This window comes from Sinocyclocheilus rhinocerous, unplaced genomic scaffold, assembly GCF_001515625.1.
Source record: "Sinocyclocheilus rhinocerous isolate Xijiao unplaced genomic scaffold, SAMN03320098_v1.1 scaffold3303, whole genome shotgun sequence".
Lineage (NCBI taxonomy): Eukaryota > Metazoa > Chordata > Actinopteri > Cypriniformes > Cyprinidae > Sinocyclocheilus > Sinocyclocheilus rhinocerous.
This window is the reverse complement of record NW_015634071.1, coordinates 35989-60354: the sequence shown is the minus strand read 5'-3', so window position 1 is coordinate 60354 and position 24366 is coordinate 35989. Positions and strand designations below refer to the sequence as shown.

The 24366-nt window shown below is 39.2% G+C and overlaps 1 protein-coding gene across 2 annotated transcripts in view; it reads right to left on the bottom strand.

The window, feature by feature from the left end:
• Nucleotides 1-4917: 4917 nt before the first annotated feature.
• Nucleotides 4918-24366, bottom strand: part of LOC107745418 (TCDD-inducible poly [ADP-ribose] polymerase-like) — a 27580-nt gene continuing 8131 nt past the window's right edge. For both annotated transcript variants that reach the window (XM_016559296.1, XM_016559295.1), the window contains exons 3-6: nt 13532-13718; nt 12464-12651; nt 10420-10695; nt 4918-5912 (exon numbers count right to left, since the gene is read on the bottom strand). In XM_016559296.1, coding sequence (XP_016414782.1) covers nt 5465-5912; nt 10420-10695; nt 12464-12651; nt 13532-13718 — 1099 coding nt within the window. In that variant the 3' untranslated portion in view covers nt 4918-5464. The remainder of the gene's footprint in view (nt 5913-10419; nt 10696-12463; nt 12652-13531; nt 13719-24366) is intronic.

Below are 24366 nucleotides of genomic sequence, written 5' to 3'. Positions count from 1 at the left end.
GAGTTGAACACACTTCTCGTGTATCCTGCTTGTAGCAAATGAAAATATCATGTATCTGAAGCTATAAATAAATATTGCACAACAGTGCATATTATATGTTTATTGTTTTAAATGCCGCTTACTCATTTATGTGAAGGACCCAAGTAGATACGTAGTTACTTGTTTGGTTGATATAATCCTTAGGTGTGTAAATGTATAATTTCCATTTCATTATTTTTTTACTTTCATTTTAATTTGTAGTTAAAATAACTAAAATAAGTGTATTTTAAAGTTTAGAATTAGCCTTTGGCACACAGGCTTATGCTGGTAACTCATCAGTGGCCTCCTCAATATAGGCTATATTTTTCTCATTCTCACTAATTAAAGTTTTTATATGAATGAATCTCTGAAGGGTACTGACTGTCTTCAGAAAAGTTTCGGTGACATTTTCATTTTATCTGATAAAGTAGCGTTTATGAGCGCAGCGCTGCTTTGTTTACAGTCGTTACAACTGTGGGGCACCATTGTGCAGCAGCAAGCATCACAACAAAAAAGGAACCTCAAGGCTGATCTAGGTAAATGTGTGCAAATATATAGGGCCCGATTCCTATATTTTGCCTGGGGCCCCCAAATCACTAAATCCACCCCTGGATATAAAACACAGGATTTAAAGTATAAATTTATATAAAATGATTTCCATTTTTGAAAATGCATGCAAACCAATAAATGCGTCTTGATCTGACGCATAAGGCAAACAACTTAAAGCAATGGAGTACCCTGCATGTCGAAAAGTGACACTAAAGGGGTGCCCAGAGCGTCAAAAAGCGACGCCAAGGGGTCATGCCCAAGCGTCAATATGTGACGAGTTGGGAGTGAGAATGTGTTGTTAAGAGACAACAATGTGGAACATCTGGTTCAAAGTGGACATACAGTCAAAAGTTTGAATACAGTTGACAGAATTTAAATGTCTTATGACTATTTGCTCTGAAGGATTTTGTTTACATGATTCAAATTAGTTCTGTAATCAAATATAAGTTTTGCAAATTCTTTAAAAATGGATGAATTGGAACAAATAGTGAAGGAAATGTTGCCAACATGTGTCCAGCATACATGGGAACTTAAGAAAGATGATTCAAAAAGCATCGCAGGTGGCTTCCTCATACTGTATAGTTGCCTGATAAGTCAGCAAAGCTGTTATCAAGGCAAAAGGTGGCTACTTCAAAAAAGTTTTTTGTTATATATACAGTATAAATATATATATATATGTATGTATATATATATATATATATATATATATATCATATTATTTTTTGGTGAATTCAAATGTATTGTTTAAAGTTGCCATCTTATGAAGTTTCCATGTTACTTAGACATTTTCTTACAATATATAATATATTTTATATAAATATAATAAATTAAGAAAATAGTTTTGTTGCAAATAATCTTTTGTTGCAATATCCATACTTCCTTCTATGTTGCTGCATAGTTTTGATGAGTTTACTATTACTTTAAAATGTGTGCAAGAGCAATAAATAAAGAATGAGACCCTGTGTCCATACATATGATTGTATGTATGTGTATGTGTGAGGGAAACAAGTCTGCAATGGCTCTAAAGAGTTTGTATTAACCCAGATGTGCATGCCCAAACTATTTATTTTGTGTGAATTTAGTGTCAGTAAACATGTCTTTGCATGTGTCCTTTTACTTCACACTTTATGTTAATCAGGAACATCCTGCACAGCGTAAACAATTTATTTTCAAATGCACACATTAGAGTCCTGTGAATCACATTGGTGGCATGTTTATCAGCCCTGATTCTTGTGATAACCAGAAACTGTGATGCAACAGTCAACTCTACCCTGCAATTTTATCTTCAGAGATCATTTCCTTTACGATAGATGCACCAGGTTCTTTCACCCTAATGCAGTTCCTCACTCACCCTGCCCTCTCTGTGTCCATCTTTTTCTTTCTCTGGGAGGGATGAGTGTTATGCACATACTGCCAGGGCGTATGCATTCCTGCAGAGCTCAGCGTCCTGTTCCTTTTGTCTCCACCTCCAGCACCAGTCTCAAGCTGTGCGGCACGTACGCTGCCCCTAGCTTCACACCTCCCTCTTCTTTTTTTACCTTTCCTCTGGGCATCCAGCATATTCCAGAACCTCCCATTGCTCCAGTCAGGAAATGGTACTAGGGGGCTTGTCACAACCAACAACCCTGCCCAATAAACAAAGTGTTCATGACGATGTTCAAGCAGCACTACCTGCCTTGATGGTAGAGGTTTTACTATTTGTTTCCTTGTCCTTGTTTTCATTTCACCTGCTTAGTGCTTCACATGAAAGGGAGCAAATAACATGAAAAGACAGTAGAGGCACAGTAAAAGACCCTCAGAATGAAACTATAATTGCTTGCATGATCATAAAAGCATTTAGCATTTTCAATCTCTAGATGCATGCATGTAAGATTTCAAATGTATGTATATGTTCAAATCCATCAGGCATTAAGCACAGACTGAGATCTGTCCTGCCTCCTCACATTTGCTCCACCTGTATACACTAGCAATGAGCCTCCTTCCTGTTCTCCATTCTCCGCCTTTCCTCCCACCCTAATCCTCCAGATGGAGATCTTCTGAGAAAACAGAACTACGCAGTCTGTCAAGAGAGGTTGAAACAGTATGAAATAATCATTGTGTATGCATTGGCGTGGTAATCATGTTTTAGGACAGCTAGCCTACTGAGTAAGAAATTCATTCACATTCATTCACAACACCCAAGATTTACTGCTCAGATGGAAGCATGAGTGAGTCAGCTATCGTCATAAAGCAGGGAAATGGAAGCAGAGCTCTGGACTTAGAGGAACTTGATAACCTGTTGGCCTCTAGATAGAGCCCCTATATATTCTTCAGTCCAATTCAGCCTCCTATCAAGTTTCTGCACTGCAAATGAGTCCATTCCTGGACAGCCTTGGCCCTAACCTCCCTGCTCTGCCTATCCACTGCCTGACCTACTCTAAAATCTAATTAGAGAAACAGACAATGACAGGTAGACAGCCCAAAGAAAAGTGAAAGAACGGCTTGATTGCTGCGTCAAACTGCCAAGCCCTTATAGAAATCCAAAATATTCTTTCCCCACAAGAAGAAAGGAGATAAAACAGAGGAAAAGGGCACTAGATAAAAGAAAATGACATGGCAAGATGAATTGGAAGCGTGCGAAGAAGAAAATCCAGGATGGAAATCCTGAGCTTGACCATGCATGGAAAACTCTGTTAAAGCCCTCTTTTTCAGGGCAGAAAGCAGAGGTCATGTGGAACAGGGCTGCTTTTAAGGTCACATTAAGTTCAGGGCACAATCTCCTTCCCATATTTAGTCAGCCCCTGTTGCTCTTAAGGGCTTATGGCAGAAATTTGAAATGATGAAAAAACTGAGCTGGAATGTTCATTGGTTGCAGCTGGGCGTCATTGGAGCAATATGGAACTGGGTTGAGCAGGAAGTATGGGGATTCAAGCATCATGGAGCTCTCTATGAGCTCTTTTTGGCTCTAACCCTCCTCTAAGAAGAAAACAAGAAATCAAATATTTGAAATCAACATAAGGAGTCAAATATCTGAAATCACACACATTCTTTGCCTGTCTCTGCCAGACACACCTTGAACAAATATGTCTTTCTCCAGTGTGAGATTTATCAATCATTTATCAATCTGGTGACTAGGAATTATTGCAGGGATTGTGTCTGCTTCATCTCATCCAGTGGATGTCTGGAAAGTAAATCAAAGTTGTGGCCATGGGCTCACGTCTTTGATTGCGGCTCTCCATGGCCTTTAGAAACACAAGATGGCACAGGCATTGGGGGAGAAAGGTCAGGGGGAAGTATGCAGAAAGAGAACTGGTAGTGGGTAGAAAGGAAGGGTAAGAGACCTGCTTTCCAATTTCTTAAGTTTCTTCTTTCAGGGTCACATCCCAGCAGGTTGTAATCAGTGACTACCCTCAAGGGAAGACACTTCTTGTCTTCTGCCTGCTGACTGTCCTTTGCCTTTCCCTGCCTCCTTGGCAATAGCAGCTGTATGCCAGTAATAATTCCACAAAAGCAGTCTGGCAGACAAACAGCATCTGGCTTTTCTATGGGTTCCAGAGTTGTTTGTTAAGCCATCTAACAACACTTTATATCTGGTTAAAGTTCTGGACATCTGTCAGTGCCTATCCCACACTGTGACTCAGATCATTCTTTGATACTGAAAATTACTCATCAGACACAAGGTCAAGGATGTGTTTAGTTCAGACTGGAAATGAAAGGAAAGATTGAGGATTGGAAAAGGGGTTGGGTAGCATGTTATCAGGAATATTGAGACTTTGAGGGACCTGTTGTTTCCTAAACTGGCCAGCTCCCGGGTGGGGAGGGTGTTCCCTTGCTGCCTCCTTTCTCTTTCTGGTACTCTGGGATTCATTAAGCATGGAGCTTAGGAACCCAGAGTCCTCTGGAGAAGAAGGGCAAGAGAGAGAATGGTGTGGGTTAAGAGAGCAAGAGAGAGAGATTTTTCATTTGGAGAACATGCTTAAAGATTAATCACATTTAACTCTGTAACAAGCAAATCCCTGCCATGAAATGTTAGCATTTTAGCAGTGTCTACTTTCACTTTCTGAATGTCATGAGATGCCTTCAATGTTGTATCGTCAACTCAGTGTATCTAGATACTCAAAGGATCATCCTCTGTTCCTGTCATCATGTTTTCATTTTCATGTTGGCACCACCCATGTAACAATGTTGTGTGAATTGTTAGAAAACCACAGGGTATGATTAAAAAGGTCAGCGGCAAATGGGGTCAAAGATGAAACTGTATGAACTGTAAAAATTGAACGTTTCATTACAATGCTTTACCTGAACACAATGCAAATCAGGCTATATAAACAAACACCAACTTAACATCAGTCACATTTTCTTTAAATTGTTTTTATTTACTTGTTACATTGACTAACATAAATAAACAATTTATTTATGGACAAAAGGCACACAGTTCAAATATAAACAAGGAGATCATATTTACAACTTCGAACAAACAGCAAGTATGGAACGCAAATGGCAGCAATGGGAACGGTGAGTTTTTTGGGGAAAAAAAGAATAAGAATGTGAAGCTGCAACAACAGCCGAGTCATTGACGTGCCTCTTAGTAATGTGGGTTCCAATCCATGGTCATCCATGGATGCCACAGCAGAGACACTCATCCACACACGATTCGCACACTAAACTGTCCAGCACAGAGGAGGGATGCCATACACACAATCCCCATTTGTATTCACAGAGGCATGAGAAGACGCGCACTGAAAGGTCACACAGAAACCCTCACACATGATTGAGGCTGGGAACCATATCCGAACGTATCCCATATGGTTCATGAGTTCTATTCGGATTGCTGGCGCACAACTACTCCTGTCTCTTTTCAAACTGGCCGAATGTGTGCACGGGTCTCTTGTGCAGGAATCTAGATGTGCAGTGATCTTCAAATAGCCACCGTATTGCCCACCTCTTCATACTGAATGATGAAGTAAGGATAACTCTGATCATCGCTGAAGATGACAAAGATCTGCGGGTCCATCCAGTTGTCCACACAGGAGTCAAATAAGTCGCTGGAGGTGTCTCTTGGATTCAGGGGGGGTGGGCGGCGCATGGAAGGGTTGCCCACTGTGAACTTACCCGTCAAGACTTTGCCCAGAAACATGTAGTGCACACCACGAGGCGAGCGCTTGGAGAAGTTGTGAGAATAGACAGCCTTGCGTGCAAAGTAGCTGCCTTGGCCGAACATGGTGGCGTGCTTGCCGCACACACGTGGGTCGAAGTTGTGCTTACAGATGCCCTCCACCACATCCTGGGACGTGCCGTGGAACAGGTGGCGTTCATTCAGCATGCAGTCCATCTCTGACATGTGCCGTGACATGTACTCCTTCTTCCTGTAAAGAGAAGGAGAAACAGACATTTCAGTTAACATTGTTAAAAGCCAAAACCAGAAAACGGGAGTTAGCATTAGACAAAAGTAAAGACAGAACAGACTAAGACTGTGTAAGGCAACCACGATTCAAACCAGTTGGCCAGTAACACAATGCATGGCTTTCATCGTATTGTAAGAACAATAATTTTATGCAAGTAGATGAACAATTGAAATTAAAAGCATACAAACCATCAACTAAAGAAAACATCTGTCACAACCTTCCAAAGAATAAAATGTAGCATCATATGTTTATCTAGTATACCTTAATGTGATTTACAGAGGCTAGGGATGCACTATTACAATCCTAGTTGATACTTGACACCGATAAGCTGTTATTTTCATGTTCTGGACAATAACTGATAAATTGCAGATATTAAAATTAGATCTCTTGTCTAAAGAAATTAAAAATGATACACTAAAAATTCAAATTAATAGTTTTACATGCTACATGAATATTTTGAAATATGCTAAAGATTACATTTAACAGTGTATTAAATCATGCCACAAAATAGGCCTGTGAAATGAAAAACTCATAACCCTTTCACAAGTAAGTTTAGAATATTCTAGCTGTCCCCCAGAGCAAGTTTTTTTAAGGTGACCTCTATTTTAGAACATTTCCCCTTATTGTTTCCATGGTCACGCATCATGCTTGTCACGTGGCACACCGCAGCCACAATAACACTGTATGACAGATGGATCGCTTTTAATTCGTTTTTCCTTTTTTAATCAAAACTTGCTTACCATGTCATCAACTGTCTGATATTCTGATTCTCAAATACGTGTAAGTGAGTCTGTTTTGTCATTTAAAAACCTTTATAAATGATCTTGATCTATAACGTGAGATGGGTGCCGTCATGTTTGTTCGCGCTGCAGTTCAGAGAGTCCTGTCAGTAGGATTTACAGCACGTAAATTCATCAGTTTCTCCCGAAATACATGCAAGTGGCCGGTGAACTGAGAGAAGAATAGAGTGAATTTTAGTTACTTATATTATGTGTATCTGATATGAATAAAACACGTCGGCAAATTATATTAGAATGGATTCTTATTGCTGCATCCATAGACATCAGTGTGTATTTTACAAACTCTAAATGTATGGTTTTATTAGTATTTATGTTAATTTAAATGTCCGAAACTTAAAATAAACATTATGTGGTTGAAAACACTGCATAGTTGTGATTATATGACAAGCGCTGAGCGCATCTTTCTCTGAATTTGGTTTGAATTTGGCAGTTATGTGACGTCACCGAACATTCTACATCCCATATGGGCACAGAAATAAAAATCCCACATGTGGGACAACACCACATCGTACTGTTAATTCTTTGCCTTTACAACCTCACATCTGGTAAATCTTCTCAATTCAGCCACCACTGACAGGTGTGGCAAAAAAGTGAATTTTGAACCCTGATGCCAACAATTACCGTATGCAAACTTCTAGGACTAAAATAAAACACAACTTTGTTGTGTCAGAGCACGCCAGCTGCCCTTGCACAAAAACAAGACAACAAGCCAAACTCTGGAGCACTCAGCCCGTCATCTTGTCAAATGGAAACAGAGAAGTGAGAGGGTACAGAAAGGGTGAGTTAAACAGATGAGCGCCAGGGACCTGAGTGAACCCAGTCAGCAACAGGGCTTGATTAGCCTAGAGTCTGTGCCTCTATTGTTGTGGGCCCCGCAAGGTCAGCCTGGCTGAAAGAAACTCTCTGATCAGTAGAGCACTCAGTGTGACACTGCCTGGCCCCAGCTGACCTCAAGTGACCCTACGGCCATTGACAAGGCCCAGTTGTCACAATCATCGACTGACACGCTCACGCGCACATTGCCGGGGAGCAGTGACTCCATATGCGTCAGTAAAGTCATCACTCGTGTTGTTTCAGCTTCTCCTTTCATCTCCTTTAAACTCTTTTACACCAAGCTACTCTGCCATCAGTCTGTTTTGTTCTTTCTTTTACTGATGCAAACAAATCCTCTTTCATGCTTACCCAGTGACATTCTCTCTCTCTCGCTCGTTGGCCAACACCCTGGAAATACTCAGAACTATTGTACAAAAGATCTTCACCTGCACAAGCATATGAACACACCAACCTTTATTCTTTCAGCTCTCTTTCCCAGGCTACTACAATAAGTGCTTGCAAGGATGAACTAATCGCTGGATTTGCCAAACGTTGTGAGGTTCACTGCACTGAATCTTTGAATGATATTCAAGAGTTTTGTTTGAGACACGTAGTAGCATGTAAATAAGATATCCACACCTCTATATTCAGTTGGCCTCTCAGGGATATATAGGATTTCAGATTTCAATTCACCTCAATAAGCAAAGCAAAACAAGCAAACTATACATGACTGTTTTACATATTGATCAGTCTATTCTTGTCTAAGTGGATGGTTCTATGGTTTTATTATAATTTCTAAAACCTGGAGGTAGATATGTGGGGTGTGTTAGAACGAGCCGTTTTAGGGGGGCGTGGCAGAGTCTTAACTTTGATAAAGAATATCTCTTTGGTTTTGAGACTTTAGTCTTTGCAACTTCAGGGATCTTATCTATGCACAATCAGCTTGTAACACTCCAAAGAGAAAGGAAAACTTGAAATCGCATCATATGACCCCTTTAAATCATGCAAATATGTCATTGTATTTATTGCCACCAATACCAGTAAAATGTCACGGTTCTCTGTACCAGTTTCAGTACAAAAGCAAAAACTATTAAAACTATTTAACTATTTTATTTAACTGGTTGAAAATACAAAAACTGAAAGGCTGGTGTAGTTTTTTTTAAATTATTTTTTAATAATAATGACTTGGTACCAAAGTACCAGTGCTTTTGACAACACTATTCTATTCACACCTATTTTTTTTTTGACAGAAAGAACCAATTCTACACATAATTTTGCGAAAAATTGTTCATCACTCTAATAGTCGGTAGAAAAAAAATATGTTATGAACTTAATACACAGTACATACATTACAGAAATGATTAGTAATTTGATTTGGCTTCAGTACAATGACAATACAAAAGCTATTACTTTAACTTAGGTTTTAGAAACAACATGTTGTCAATAGTATCACGCTTAATATTTTCTCGCAGAGTATAAATGGGTCGGTCTTTACACATTAAAATATTTAGCTGCCTTCATATTTTAAGAAAGGGGGTGTAAGAGCCATAATTTTAATAATTAAGTTTAACATTAAAGTTAGAAGTGCATGAGTAGGTATAATTTTAATGTGTTTGGATTTATTTATTCGTTAAACACCCCCCATGTTCATTCTGAAATGGTATGCTCCGTTTTATTATTGGACTGTCTTTAAGCGCCTTTTTTGGTGCCCCTTTGGGAAGAAAGAAAGAAAGAAAGAAAGAAAGATGGAGCTACACAGTTTTTTGAACGGTGTTCATTTTGTTTCTGTTTATTGAGCAAGAACATCCAGTAAACGACTGAAATTTGAACGAAAACCCGAGTCAGTTCTTTGCCCGAGAGAACAAGAAGAAAATGTATTGCTACTACAGGGGGTTCATTGTATTTAAAGGCACAATATGTAAGATTTTTAAATTAAAATATCCAAAAACCACTAGAACAGTTTTCTGTTTAATACATTAGCTCATCCATGAACATGATTTCTGCCCGAGTCCCATAGCATTGCTTCGGCTGTGGGGATGAAGACTACACTCAGTCACAGCGTTATCTAACATCGTAAATAAATTCTCGTAAATAAATAAATTCTGTTTGTTTTGAATACGCGCCCTCTAGTGGCAAAAAATTACATATTGTGCCTTTAAGGGTCCTTGGCATAAAAAAAGTTTGAAAATGCCTATACTAGACTACCAAAATTTAATATACCTAAACTGTCACCACATTATTATATTATTTACAAACATACTGTCTACTGTGCCTTCAGAAACAGCAATCACTCCAGCTATGGCATTACTAGACACATGGAAATATGCAAGGATTAGTTAATTGGTCGCCTGCTTAAGATAGCAGTGAACAAACACGCACGCACAAACACACCTCATGAGTCAACAGCAATAAATTGTTCTTCCTGACTCATCCCTTTTCTGTAACCTATTGTCCTGAGGGGCACGAAAAGTCTTATTAAATTACACCAAGGCCCCACCACTAGCACCCTTTCTTCTCTCACTCACTTCCTCTATCATGTTCCACATTTCACACGCTAAGAAGTTCACCTCACGGACCTACCACAAAAACACATCTGTTTCCGACCAACAAAACTTAGTAAGAACCGTTTACGCGGTTGACACCTAGCAGCATGAAAGCAAACATCAAAGCCTCAGAGTCTTGTTCAGGGGTGCGGCTAAATACTCACTTTACAGACGTTTATGAAAAACAGATCTGTCCTGATAACCTTCAACCAGTTCGTAATGTCAGTGTTTACTAAACACTGCTTTGGCCCCTGATAAATAGTCTAAATAGCACAAAGGATCTAGACATTGTTTGAGAATCTCCTACCACACCTTTTGTACTTCTCCCAGAGGAAGGGGTTTTGGACACGGAGGATCTTCAGGATGCGGAACTTGGTCTCAGATACGGTCTTGTGGAAGAGGCTGTAGACAGTCCGGTAGCTGCGGTCGTCCCGGGAGACGGGCACCTGCAGGAAGTCCTGACTGGTATTCATGGGTAACCAAGTCTCAGGGTACACTTTGGAGGGGCCGCTTGACGTAGGAGAGAGAGGCTGGTTTCCAGAACTTTCCAGGGAGGAGAGAAATGCTGAGGAAAGGCCACCGAGAGTCCTAAAGAAGAGAGGGAACATGAGATTAAATGATGAAATATGTAGAAATGAATGAATAAAAAATAATTTTAAAAACATTCATGGTCATTTTTTTGCTGTGGTACTGAAATTGGTATTGAGAATCATGACATTTCACTAATTTCTTCGGCAGTTTTGGCACATGTGTGTTTATGAGAGTCTTGAGGTTGTGGTTAAATGGAGGTCAGGGTTCAGTCCTGTGAATAAACATCCCACTTGATTTCTAGCAGGTAAAGGTTATCCCTCAAGTCAGTGTGACTACCTTATGAGTCATCTTTTAACTTTTATCTTGTGCTACTTTCCTCTCTCGACTTGATTACCAGTGCTGGAACTGCGGCAATTCCTTAACCATATATATTTTTAAAGCAACTGAGGAAAAGCAAATGAAAAGAAACTAGGGCAATCATTTTGAAGAGATAAGCAAACACTTTCTGGAAAGCAAATGTTAAGGGTCTGTGTGTGAATGAAAGGGTGATTCATTCTGCTTGCTGAGCATTAACTCAGCTGGTGCAGGCAGCGAATCGGCCAAATTGTCAATCGCACTAATGAGTTCCACCCCTGTGCTCAGGACAATGTGTTCCTGACGCTGCAGGACCCTTTAGATGGGTGGACCAGCATTGCAGTGGCCTCTACCTGACAACAGGAGCAGGCTGATGGGAATAAAGTTAACAATCCCTACTTGTCTTGCAACTTTTAAGTATGAAAGCAATACGATGAATAGCATGTCTAATTTAAACATTAGTAGCAGAAGTGTTGGTGACTTCAGTTTATTTTTTCCGAATCAGTTCAAACTGCCTGTTTCAGTAAATCATTTTAAATGGACCAAACGACTTGAAATTCAACATTCAAAAATGTTTATACATATTGTGATATATAATACTGTCAAAAGGCTAAAATAATATATCGCTCAGTCCTGATTCTGGGGGCGAAGACTACGGCTAGACTCTACTGAAAAAAAAATAAAAAAATAAAAAACAGGGCGGAAAAGATTCAAAACTACTGTTTGCCTTAATTTACATGTAGCTATAAGGGAACATACAGAAAAATATCCACATGTCTCTGACCCTTCACAGGCCTGAGTGACTTAGTAGATGTAAGAGATGAAAGACAGGACAGGAAAATGTCGCAAGAACAAAAATAAAAAGCTAGCCAGAAATCTGACTTTCATATGATCACGCTAGACTCTCTTACACAGACCCTAACAGGTCTGGAACCCATTTAACCCTCGTCCATTCTTCTGTACCTTTTTACATCTGTTGCATTCAAATTTTTTCTTTGTCACTGTAAATAAGCACACATCATATTTCATTTGACAACAGATTATAGATATAACAGAGATTGCTCTCCTTATGAGAATTATGACAGACTAGCTTAGGCTGCAGTCCATGTTCTAGCTTAAGGTGAGTTGGAATATTATGTTTCAGGAAAGTGTTCTGGAGGCACAAGCAGTACTTCAAGCAATTAAAATGAGATATACACTTTAAACCTTTCACTGATGCGAATAACGCAGAGTCCGGGTATGTTCTCGGTGAGCAGTGAACCGCTTGCGAGTTATCTTGGGGTTTCGGAGCGCATCCAGAGAAAACAATCTATATGTGAAACTCCTTTTTTTAAGATGTTTTGAGGAACAAACCCATTTTTTTTGGATGGCACAAAATTGGTTGTTATGGGACATTTAGAGTGAAATCAGTGGTGTCTAACAAGAGTTTTAGGACACTTTGTGAGTGTTGAAGGTAAACGGAGATACTCACTGGAGGTAAGGCGTAAGCATGATGGAGGACCTGAACAGCGGTCGTTTTTTGATCTGCCGGCGGAAACCGAAAACAGCATTTTGCTGGAAGCCCTCATGAATGTTCAGGATGTACTGATTCTGCAGTGTGATGAAACGGACCTCCTTCAGACCTCGGCCATAAGCCTCATCAATCAACCGAACCACCGGCTGTGAAACGGAGAAAGAGAGAGGAAATGAGTTTGACGGAGAAAGAGAGAACAACAGAACATTTAAATGTGCTCCGACTCCCACTCAATTCATCCGGAGCACTGGTCAGAATGTATCCATCATAGGAGATTTGTTTTAAAAGGAACGCTTATGCAATGTTCTGATTTCAGGCGCTTGTGAGTAGAACAGGACATCTTCTCTGGTGTGTGCGAACCAGTTTGACTTGAGACCCAATACACAAAGCAATCACAAGTACTGTACATTTACTGAGCCAACAACACACACACACACACACACACACACTAACTCTGAGAATTTAAATCCTGCTATTTATGTGCGCAATCTTAGCACTATTTAAAAAGACCTTAAAAGGTAAATCTCACAAAATCTTTCAAGAATTGGTTTAGGTTTTATTTCCATTCTAAAATCACAAAAAGTTTGAGGTCTGCATTAATCTTTTAATGTTTTAAAATATGTCTCTCATGCTTACCAAGCTGGCATTTATTTGAGCAAAAATACAATAAAAACAGTAATATTGTGAAATATTATTACAATTTTAAATAACTTTTTTCTATCGTAATAGGTTTTATGATGCATTTTATTCCTGTTATAACAAAGCTGAATCTTCAACAGCCATTACTCCAGTTTTCAGCGTCACATGATTTGTCAGAAATCATTCTAATAGGCTGATTTGGTGCTCAAGAAACATTTCTTCTTATCATCAATGTTAAAAACAGTTGTGCTGCTCAGGATTCTTTGACAAATAGAAAGTTCAAAATAACAGCATTTATTTGAAATAGAAATCTAATGTAAAATTATAATTGTCTAAAAGGAATTATAAAAGAAGGGGAAGAATGGATCAGATTGGTGTGATTCTCACCTCTGAATATTCCCTCCAGCCAAAGTTATCTCTACAGTAGTATTTCCACACAGTCAGGCAGTTAGGGGTGGGGCTTGTGTTTGTGGGTGTGGCTGTTGAGCTGGAAGGCGTGGACAGACGCCTGACGAGGTCAAACTCCAGGTCACAAACTCGCATGGCACTGAAGTTCAACGTAAACACTCGACCGCTGTACGTGAAACAAAAGTAAACAGAAAGTAAACACAAAATCCCAAACACATGCACATGACAATCACTTACACAGAATAAAAAACAGTTCAATAAAAATGATTCAATTCCCGAAAGCTAATAATCTGTTCTTGAGCCATGACATCAATAAGCTTCCTACACCTAATTTCATTTCCACAAAATTCCTTGGGCATATTAGAAAACTCTCCCTTGGTCTTTGTGGTCCTCAAATACTGAAAAACCCAGTGAGGGGTGAGATTGTCCTCCAGACGGAGGGGAATGGAACGGTGACCCCCCTGACTGCCCCCTGCGTTCAGACCTCGGCTTTTTAGGTCACCCTCCAGGGGGTGGCTCGCTAATAATGGCCTCATCGATCACACTTACTCCCCAACACAAAGAGGATTTGGGGTTAAAGGTGAAATGTCTGGGCAAAAGTGGTTCAGATAATGCTCAACCCACATGCAGACCCAAAATTCAACTAGTGAAAGAAACCAGTGAAAGCCTATACAAGGCCCTTTTTAATGGTCAAATCATATAAAACCTTTACAAACACATATGCTCAAATTACTTCTGCTCAAAGATAGTCCCACACAAATCACAAATCATCCATTATTAATGCCCATTTGGGTTCCTAAGTGGTCAAATATGAAACTGCAGAAAAAAATGAATAGAACATATAACAACAAGGAGTGAGAGAAATGACAAAGGGAACAAAAACCTCTCACTCAAGCATACCTGTAAAGGTCAAAGACCCAGACAACTGCTGTGTGCACTAGACCAAAACTGCCTGACACACTCAAAATCAACACACCAGAGAATTCTGAGAGCTAATCTTCAGAAGCACACCAGCAGGACATGGAGCTCTGACAGGATGGGTGGACTGAGGCCTGAAAGAAACACTCATAAGCGAACGTGGCGGACAGTCGCGAGGTAGACTAAACACTGGATGTCCAGGGCACAGCAAAGGGGGCCTAGCAGAGAGACGATCTCAACAACCTCACAAATACATACACACAAAATACAATTAAACAGCAAGAGGCCACTTGTGAGCATTAACGAGCCTTCAAAACATGGCTATAGTAGACTAAACATGAGCACAGTGAGCAAAAACAATCTATGTAGAAAAGAACATTTAAAAATAAAGCACCATGAAGTGCTGGGATGATCGCAGTCCTTTTAATAGATTTTAATGGTAACCAGAAAGAGGATAGTTAAAATCTGGTGACATTTTGGGTTGTAACTTAACCAACAAGGTAAAAATAACTGTCCCTGAAAAAGCTGGTTTTCATTATGTCATTACAACGAGAATTATATTTTTTAACATTATGGTAATGAGAATGTATGACTATTTGTTTATTTGTCATGAAAATAATGTCACAATGCAATGCATATATTAAATTGATTTTTAGATTTTTGGAATATGACCTAGGCCTGTCGCAATAATCAATATATCGACTTATCGCGCAATATATATACATGACCTCAATAATTTTTGGTGACGCAATATATCGGCCATTATATTTACTTAAAAATGAATGTCACCATGTTTTGTACATTCCACTTGCACCTGTGTCTTTTGCAGCTTCTCGTACATAACGTGGTGTAGTCATGAGGTGCTAGTTCAAATTTAAAAAGTGCTTCTACAAAAAAAGTTTCATCTGCAGATATGGCCTTGTTTAGGGATCTGTGCCTTTGTGCATACGGACATCTGACTGCTGAGTAGTGATTGTGTTTCTCAGCAATAGTGTGCACCCTCAATTTACAGAGAAAAGAAGGTCAGGAAAAAATCTGTAGATGGGAAAAATCTCCATACAAGCTCTTTGTGCATTTTTCTTTTTTGTACTTGTTACTTTGCACTTTTTTTTAGAAAATGTTTAGTTACTATTTATTCAAGTTATTTAAGGTATCTAATATTTTGATACTTAATTTCCATGATCTAAATATTCTTAAAAATTAAAAGTTTGTTGTCATTTGGAAGTGTGTAGGCCTTCTTGCATTATTATGCTGTTACATTATGATTATATATTCAGTGGCATAAAATGGTTAATATGACAATATCGCTTATCGCAATTATTTCTGGGGCAATATATCGCACAACAAAAAGTTGTTATCGTGACAGGCCTAATATGACCAGGATATTTCTCAGTAAGAACCATCGTTTTAAATGGTGGAGGGAAAAAAGCATCTGAGAAAACGAAGTGCAGCACATGAGCTTCTCACAGTCAGAAGACGGCAAAGAACAGATAGAATAAGCAATTTAGGGTTATTCGTTTTCCCCTTAATCACGCTTACACAATGTCTTTTTATCTTTGAAATCTTGCCAACAGACACCAAATCTGATCTAAAAAATGCATGACAAACAAAACCAGGCCCAAACTTCACATGCACACATGCGTGTGTAAGAGAGAGAGAGAGAGGGAGAGGGAGGAAGATGCTTATCATTGCTATGTTAACTGACCTACTGAATTGAGTCAGCCCAAAACACATGTATGCATAAACCAGCCATTCACACACACAAAATGGGGTCTCCATGAGTCTCTCTCACACAGTAAGAGTAAGTAAGTTTTCCAGCAGTCCTTTCCAAAATAAAGCCCATTGTGTAAACAAGTTAAAGGGTTACTTCATCCAAAAATTAAGATTCTGTCATCAATTACTCAACCTCATGTTGTTCCAAACCCGTATGACTTTAATTCCTCCATAAAGCATAAAAAGAGTATTTGGAAGAATGAAAATAGCAATTTACAAATGAATCACATGAATTTTGAGTCAGCTTGTTGTTAATGAATCGATTGAGCCACTTCACAACAGCATTACAGTTAACTAAAACTATTATTTAATTGAATTAATTGTTTTCATTAATTGAAATAAATTAAATATAAATATTCAATAACAACTAGCCTAACTGAACTGAAACAATTTCAAGCTGAAGTACTACAATTATTAAAATAAAAATACATTAAAGCTAAATGGAAATGTTTATAATGTTTACAAAATTACTAATCATTAAAATGAAAACTATATATGAAATAAAAGCTAATTCAAATTAGTAATAAATACTACACTGTGATATAAATAATACTTTAATTCTAGTTCATAAAACCATTTGGAACTGACTGACTGTACTTGATATATAGCACACAAGTCACATGAACTAGTTTCAAGGCACTTTTATGTTTTTTTTTGTTTTGTTATTTTGGTCCTTATTCACCTTATTCTTCTTCATTATATAAACAAGTGGCTGTAAGCCATACAGGTTTGGAACAACTTGAGAGTGAGTAAATGATGACTCTCAAGTAGACGCCCCGAAATCATCGCAAAACCTTCAGCATCTACCAAAATCGCGCGGCGGCGCAGATGCGCGAGCTTGTCGAGTGAATATGCCTTTCACTGGACAGACATCACTGGAAAGCTTGTAGTTCGGTCGGATGAAAATAAAAGTATCGGTATCGGGCGAGTACTGGAAAAAGTGGTATCGGTGCATCTCTATTTCTAATCCTAGTCATGTTGGTGTTTATTGTTTAGCTGGTTATCCAGCTGGTGCCCAAAATCCCTTTATGAACAAGCCAACAGACCAACCTGAGCCAGCTAAGCCCAGCAAACTGGTTTGGGCTCTAATATTGTTATTTATATTCTATAATAGTATTTATTACTATTGAAAATTAACCTTTTAAAAAACATTTTCAGTTTTAATTTGCATTTACATTTTAGTAATTTTGTTATGAGCTAATGTAATTTTTATCAGTATTTGTTTTTACATTTCTATATGGCTTATATATTTGTATTTCAGTTTTTGTAGCTAATTGTACTTAAACTTATTTCTGTCATTTTCTTTTTTTTTATTTCAATTACTAAAAACAAATTTTAAAGTATTAGTTTTAGGTAATAATAACAAACTGGTTAAGATAATTTGGTCCTGTAAGAATTTGATGAGAAATGTTTGTTCATAATGAAATTTCTGAATTTTGAATGGAATATGATATGTTGCCATTTTTGAGGACAGTCCTGAGCTCTTCTGTAAGAATACTGGGGTCTAATAAACGCAGGAGACACAAGCAACAGTCTCTGTTTGCTGCTGTGTAGGAGTGACAAATTAGACATTTAAAGTCATTTAAAGTGATTTAAAGTCATTTAAAGTGATGAGATTCACAAAATCTCATTTTGTGATTTTCCTCATCTACAAGAAGTGCAACATATCTGAATCAATAACCCAAATCCTTCCCTTGAATGCAAACGACAACAACAATATTATCAAATTTCGGGGAATCTATGTACAAAATGTCTGCCCTGACAACATTCCAGAAAATAAAAACGCTGTCCCTTGCACAACAATGTTCATTAATCCACAGATGCAAAACTTAAGATAGGGCTGAGCTGGAGTTTCTTAACAGAATGAGCCACTCACGAGTTTCACAACCCAAATATCCTTCTGCAGGAATCATGTTGCCAGTTTCGCTCCGGGGAGTTGCTGACTCATGCTAAGTCATCTGCTCTCAATACTGCAGCAGAGACACGCTCGACAGTGCCAGCATCTCTCCTCAGGGCTTGTGACCGAGAAGGCCGGTGTGGACACCGCACTTTCGTTCCACCTGCCCTTCTGCATCTAAATCAGGAGCAAACCAAGGCCATTAACAAGAACAAAAGCTATCACTTCCCAGAGTGAAAACACAACAACAAAACAGATGAGAGAAAACTGGTTTGGGTAAATGAAGAGGCTCTTTATAACGGCAGAAAGAAAGAGGGAGAGTTTGCAGTCTGTTGCTTTCTGTTCTTTCTCTCTGCAACGCTCGTTCTTTGTCCAGAACTCTCTGCTGGTACAATGAGGAAAGAACAGGGCATTCTGGGATTAAGGAGGAATGGGTGGTTACAGAAGTGACTACACTGGGAGGTAAAGAGCTAAAACGACATGAAATAAGAGAGTCCGAAAGTATTACACAGTGTCTCAGAACAACCAGAGCTCTCTTGCTACTACATTTGTGTGCGATGTCATTTATGACGTCATTTCTCCGACGCGATTATCTGTAGCAACCATAGACGGTATAAAAACATGGACGTAGTGTCCGTGACGTAACCCGTAGACTTCCGGCGAGCGTTTTGAAGCCTAAAGTAGGCGGAGCCAGCCGTCGCCATCTTGGCAGCGCGTCACCGTGCGTCACTCCCGGATAATCGAAAATGGGCAAAGAGGCGTGAGCTGGCTGCTGAAACCACGCCCACCTAGCTCGACGGTGGTGACAGCAGCGGCAAGCCACCTGTCACTCAAGTGGCCACGCCCTTAATTATGCAGAACTTTAAGGCTTAATATAATTTAAACGGATGAGTTATAAAAAAATTCACCCCCCTCACAGTTGTCATGAAGGGCACAATTAGCTATATAGACCAAAATAATTTTTTGAACCAGGCTGTAAACATGTTTTTTTCTGCTGTAAAGTTGGGCATTTTAACATGGGGAGTCTATGGGATTGACTCCCTTTTGCAGCCAGCCTCTAGCGGCCAGTTGATGAATTACAGTTTAAGTCACTTCCTTGTTGGCTTCACGAGAGAGAGCGGGAGGTTGCCGCTCGGTAGCAACCTGGAAAGCTGTTTGCACTTTAGCACGGACACATGCACATTTGTATAGCGCTCAGCTCGTGTTACCTTTTTCTTTTGGGTGTGCATCAAGGTATGCGACACCTAGCACGCAGGGTTTCACTGCAGCATGCACACACACACACACACATTCGCGCCGGCTTTCCTGACAGACTAGGTTTCACTGTAGCTCACACACTTTTCATTTTCACACAAGTGCTCGCTTCTTTTTAAAGCCTGGCACGCCAAGCTCAAGTCGGCCACCTGTGCACCGGGTAACCATGGCGACCATTATCCGTCAGGGCGCCTGACGGAACGAGTTATAGCACGGTGATAACAATAGAAGTCCCAGTGCCCCCTTACCCTGCCTCGCAGACAAAGCGCGGTCACCCCATACAGAGGACCCCGAGACGGTTTCAATCCTCTCATCCTTCCAAGTAGATATAACTGCAGACCGGAGATCTCCAAAATGGGGCGTGAACTCCAAAAGTGGGCAAAACCTCCAAAATGGGGCGGGGTCTCCTCGCGCAAAGACTTTCACCATTGGCTCGAGAAGGGTATAACTGCAGCCCGGAGCTCTATCTGCCCACTTTTGGAGTTCACGCCCCATTTTGGAGATCTCCGGTCTGCAGTTATATCTACTTGAGTTATACCCTTCTCCATCCTTTCGGCCTCCTTCCCTCTCTCCGGTGCTAAAAATAACCTTCCGGCCATTAAATGAAGTGCAAAGACTGATTCTCTCTGCGCTCATCAGCACAACCTACTTATGAAGCCACAGGCTTTTCTAGTCCACATCTGCACACACGCAATTCTGAAAGCAAAGAGCTGTGTGAGAATGGACAGAGAGATTGATAAGCGCAATATAGATGTGAATGGGCAGACAATAAGCAGGATGGAGAGACTGTAATTAAAGGCAATGAAGGGTGTTGAGGGAAACAGAGAAGGAGAAGGAGAGGGAGAGGGGAGTGGTTGATAAGCAGGTTTCACCTCTTTATCTCTCTCGCTACCTGTGAGGTGGAGTCACGGGTGAATAACCTGCTCTGCTCTTCCTGTAAGCCCTGCTAAAGTGCTGCGTCACTTTGATGTCCCCCTGACCCAATCATGAGGCAGCGCTCATCGCCACGGTGACCATGACCTGTAACCGCCTGATGATTCACCAGTGTCAGGCGCTGAGATCAGCCAATGCACACACACACACCCTCATTTGACTCGACTCGGTGAGATGTAAAAAGATTGAGGACGAGGAGCATTTAAAAACACTATCCAGCAACGTTAAATGACCTCGAATAACCTGAAAATTCAATTGTTAAATTAAAGGTATTTTTAAAAAGCCTGTTTAGTGATAAAAAAAATTAAGTAAAATCCTTGACTAAAGCCATAAAAACACTATGTTTAGCCAACGCAGGAGTTTAGAGGCAGTGGTAGACCAAACTGCTATATGCGTTTATATAAAGTGCTTTCTGACCTACTTTAGAATGCAATACCAAATGAAACAGATAAGAAAACTGTTTGTGTTCATGCACTTACTAAGAGTATGTTTCAGGCCTTAGTTTCACAATTTTAAATCCCATGTATACAACCGCATTTAAATGAAGTTTGAAATATCCTAAATTATTCTTCTGTATGCATACAGAGTCACTCCTGTTCTGATCTAAACCAGCGATAAGTAAAGCAACATTTTGGTGTCTCGCGGCTATAAACATGAAACATGGATGCCAACAGTTTGTAGTTTAAAAAAATATTGTAGTTTTTAAATAAATATTATTTAAATGTTAAATATCTATTATTATCATAATATATTGTAATAATATGCTTATAATAAACATATTCCTAAATAAATAATGCACTTTTATGCTCAGCATTCTCCTTCTCTCTAACATATTTTGTATATTTCTCTAGAAAAAAAAAGTTGTTGGGAGCAACTACGAGTCAGAAAATGTAAACTTCTGTGAATGAGTCAGATCAGAGATTGTCTTACTATAGGGAGATGAGAGGGTCTGTATTACTTACTATTGGAGAAAGCGTAACGGTCAACTTGGATCACGTGTGCCTTAATAACCAATCACATTACAGCCTTGAGTTGTGCGACACTCAATCGCCATTTACGGACACCATAGGAATGAACGAGAAGAGCTGTAAACTGAATCCCACTTGTCGCAAAAAGTCAGTGACTTTTCAATCCAAAAGTATTGCTTAGTGTAAAACATGTTGAAGATTAGCTGATAGGCTGTCGATTCATTAAATGATAAGCTGTTATTCTTCTAAAAAGCTGTTTATTCAGCATAGTGAAGCCTCTCCTCCACTTACATCCATTCAAAAAAGAAAAAAAACAAAGAAAAAAAAAAACGGCCTCTGGTCTCCTTTCACACGTACTGGCAAACCGGAAGCGTTAGCATTAGCCGTTATGCTTTTTTGGCTAAAGGTTGCAGGCTTGCCTTCTAGTGGCTTTGGTCAGATCACCCTTTAAAGAGAGTGATGTCACTACATTAACAACTAGATGTTCAGTTTAATTTTAAAAATCTGTAGTAACATCTGAACTTTCTGAGAGCATATTTTACTGTACAATACAGTTTGCAACTTGTGTAAATGCAACTGTAAATAAACAAACTGTGTGTACAGAATACGATTAAAGGCAGGGTATGTGATTTTTCAAAAACACTTTAGAAGTACGTATATGTGGGGCGGAGCTATCAAAATAGGGGCAAGACCCTTTTGGGGTAGGGGCGTGTTTGTTTTGGTGATTTCAAATATCAACATTGGCTACCAGAAATCACTTACTCTGCCTTTAAAGTCGCAATGAAAAAGAAGGAAAAACAGGCCCTTTCTTCAGTATTGTGGCGTACATCTGAGTTAAACGGATTATCGAAAAAGAAAAATATGTAGGGTGGAGACTTTGTTCTATCCATTGGTTGTTGATAGGATGGAGGCAGATCTGAATGTGAACTTGCGGGTAATTGTAAGAAATGGGTGGGATTTAAGCAGACTAAATGATTGGAAAAATCCAGTTTATGTTACTAGAGTGAAGCCTGTTGTTTCACCGGAAGATCGATTTATGACATTTTGATTAAAAATCAATTCAAATCAATTAAAAATAAAAATGAAATGCATGGATGAATTTTTTCACTATAAGATCAATAACATGAATTTATAGAAATAGATTGGGTGCATTTTCATTTCACGCAGACTTTAATTTAAAAAATCTGCAGTCACCATTTAATTTTTTCCAGAGCTTTTCGACTGTATAATTCTTACTTCTGTAAATAAACAAACTCTGTGTGTACAGAACGATATTAAGAACTCAGAACAGGAGCGACAAGCACATTTAGCAGCAGTGTGTCACCAAAGTGAATTCAGATTTTTGACCTTACATAAACTTGCCCAGTTTAGGCCATTCTCTTGTTATCCAGCACTTCTGCAAATCAGGGGAACTTGAACCCAGCTGGCAGACTAAAACACTATACAGTTCTGCTTTTCTGAAAGCTAAATCATGGTTCTGCTGATTTCACCAGCTTTAAATGCACACACGCCCAGGGTACTGAAGAGAAACAGTGGTAAAAGAGTCAAAGCAAGGGGAGGGAGGTGGCTGAAAGAGCGAGCGAGAGAAAGAAAACGCATGAAGTGTGAAGGATTAGCAGCCCTTAAAAACCTTGTGCGCCACTGAGCATGCCCAAACCCAAGGTCTGCATCGGGACTGGCATGTTCCACATATACAACCACTTCTAAAAGACACTCTCCAATGATTAGCCTTTAACCCGGCAACCCTGTGACCCCCTGGCACACATGCTCCAAACACCAGTGAAAAGGCACCTCTGAGCAAGCTGTGGTTTGCGGTGTCAGATGGTCGACTGGGAAACGTCGCAGACCAAATGTGAGAGGAAAGAGAGAGACATTTAATATTTCTACGCTCTCCTGCCTCTCATTCCAAAGCAGCAAAATACAGTATGATCTTCTTACCTACTTAATCCCATACACACAAAACAACTCACTTTTTCGTGCTCAGCTTGAGCAGCCTGCATGCCAGCATTATTCACACCCAGCACGAGCGTCACAGTCTGAGAAAAATTCAACAAACATACACACTCACATATGCACCTGATCACACACTACTAGGGGTGGGGGGAAAAATCGATACAGCATAGTATCGCGATATTTTCCGCGGCAATACTGTATCGATACACGGACGCCAAGTATCGATCTTTTATTATACTAACTGGTAGAATAATAAAATCAATTTCTTTACAATTCACTAGTACTAATAAGCAAAAATTACTCTAGACAAACATTTGTGTGTCTTTTTTTATTGCTAAAGTGTGTTTCTTCTTCTGCATTCTACTGTATGGCAATAATAATAATAATAATAATAATAATAATAATAATAATAATAATAATAATAATAATAATAATAATAATAATAATAATAATAATATATATGGCGCGCCGCATCGCAGTCGGCAGTGTTCAGTTTCACTCTACTCTTCACTGCGCAGTTTGACGCTCCGCTCAATATTCCAATCTATGAATGTGCGTTCCGCTCGTGTACCGCTCATGCTCATCGGAAAAGCAAAGTCCGCTCAAATAACACGCTGACAGGAAATTTCTATGCAGTATAGGCCTACTTGTTCCGGTTTGCAGTAGCTCTACTGTGCTGTAACATGGTGTAGGCTAGTTCAGCTGTACTGGGCAACGCTGGTAAAATGATGCTACATCCAGTGACGCTATGCTCTGCTCTGCTATGCTCTGTTCATATGCTCTGATAATAATCGCTTTGTAGGACTATACATTATTTGGATAATTAGTTTAAAAAAAAAAAAAACTTATATCTGATTCTGTTACATAGAAGTGAATAAAAATAATATATTGATATTTAATATTAAGGTAACACATTTCAATTAGGTTATATTAGTTAATGTATTAACTATCATGAACGAACAATGACCAATACATTTATTACAGTATTTATTAATCTTTCTTAATGTTAGTTAATGAAAATACAGTTATTCACTGTTAGTTCATGTTAATTCAGAGCACGGTTATTTTCGTAAACGAAAACTAAAACTAAGACGAAAACGATTGATGAAAAAACAATT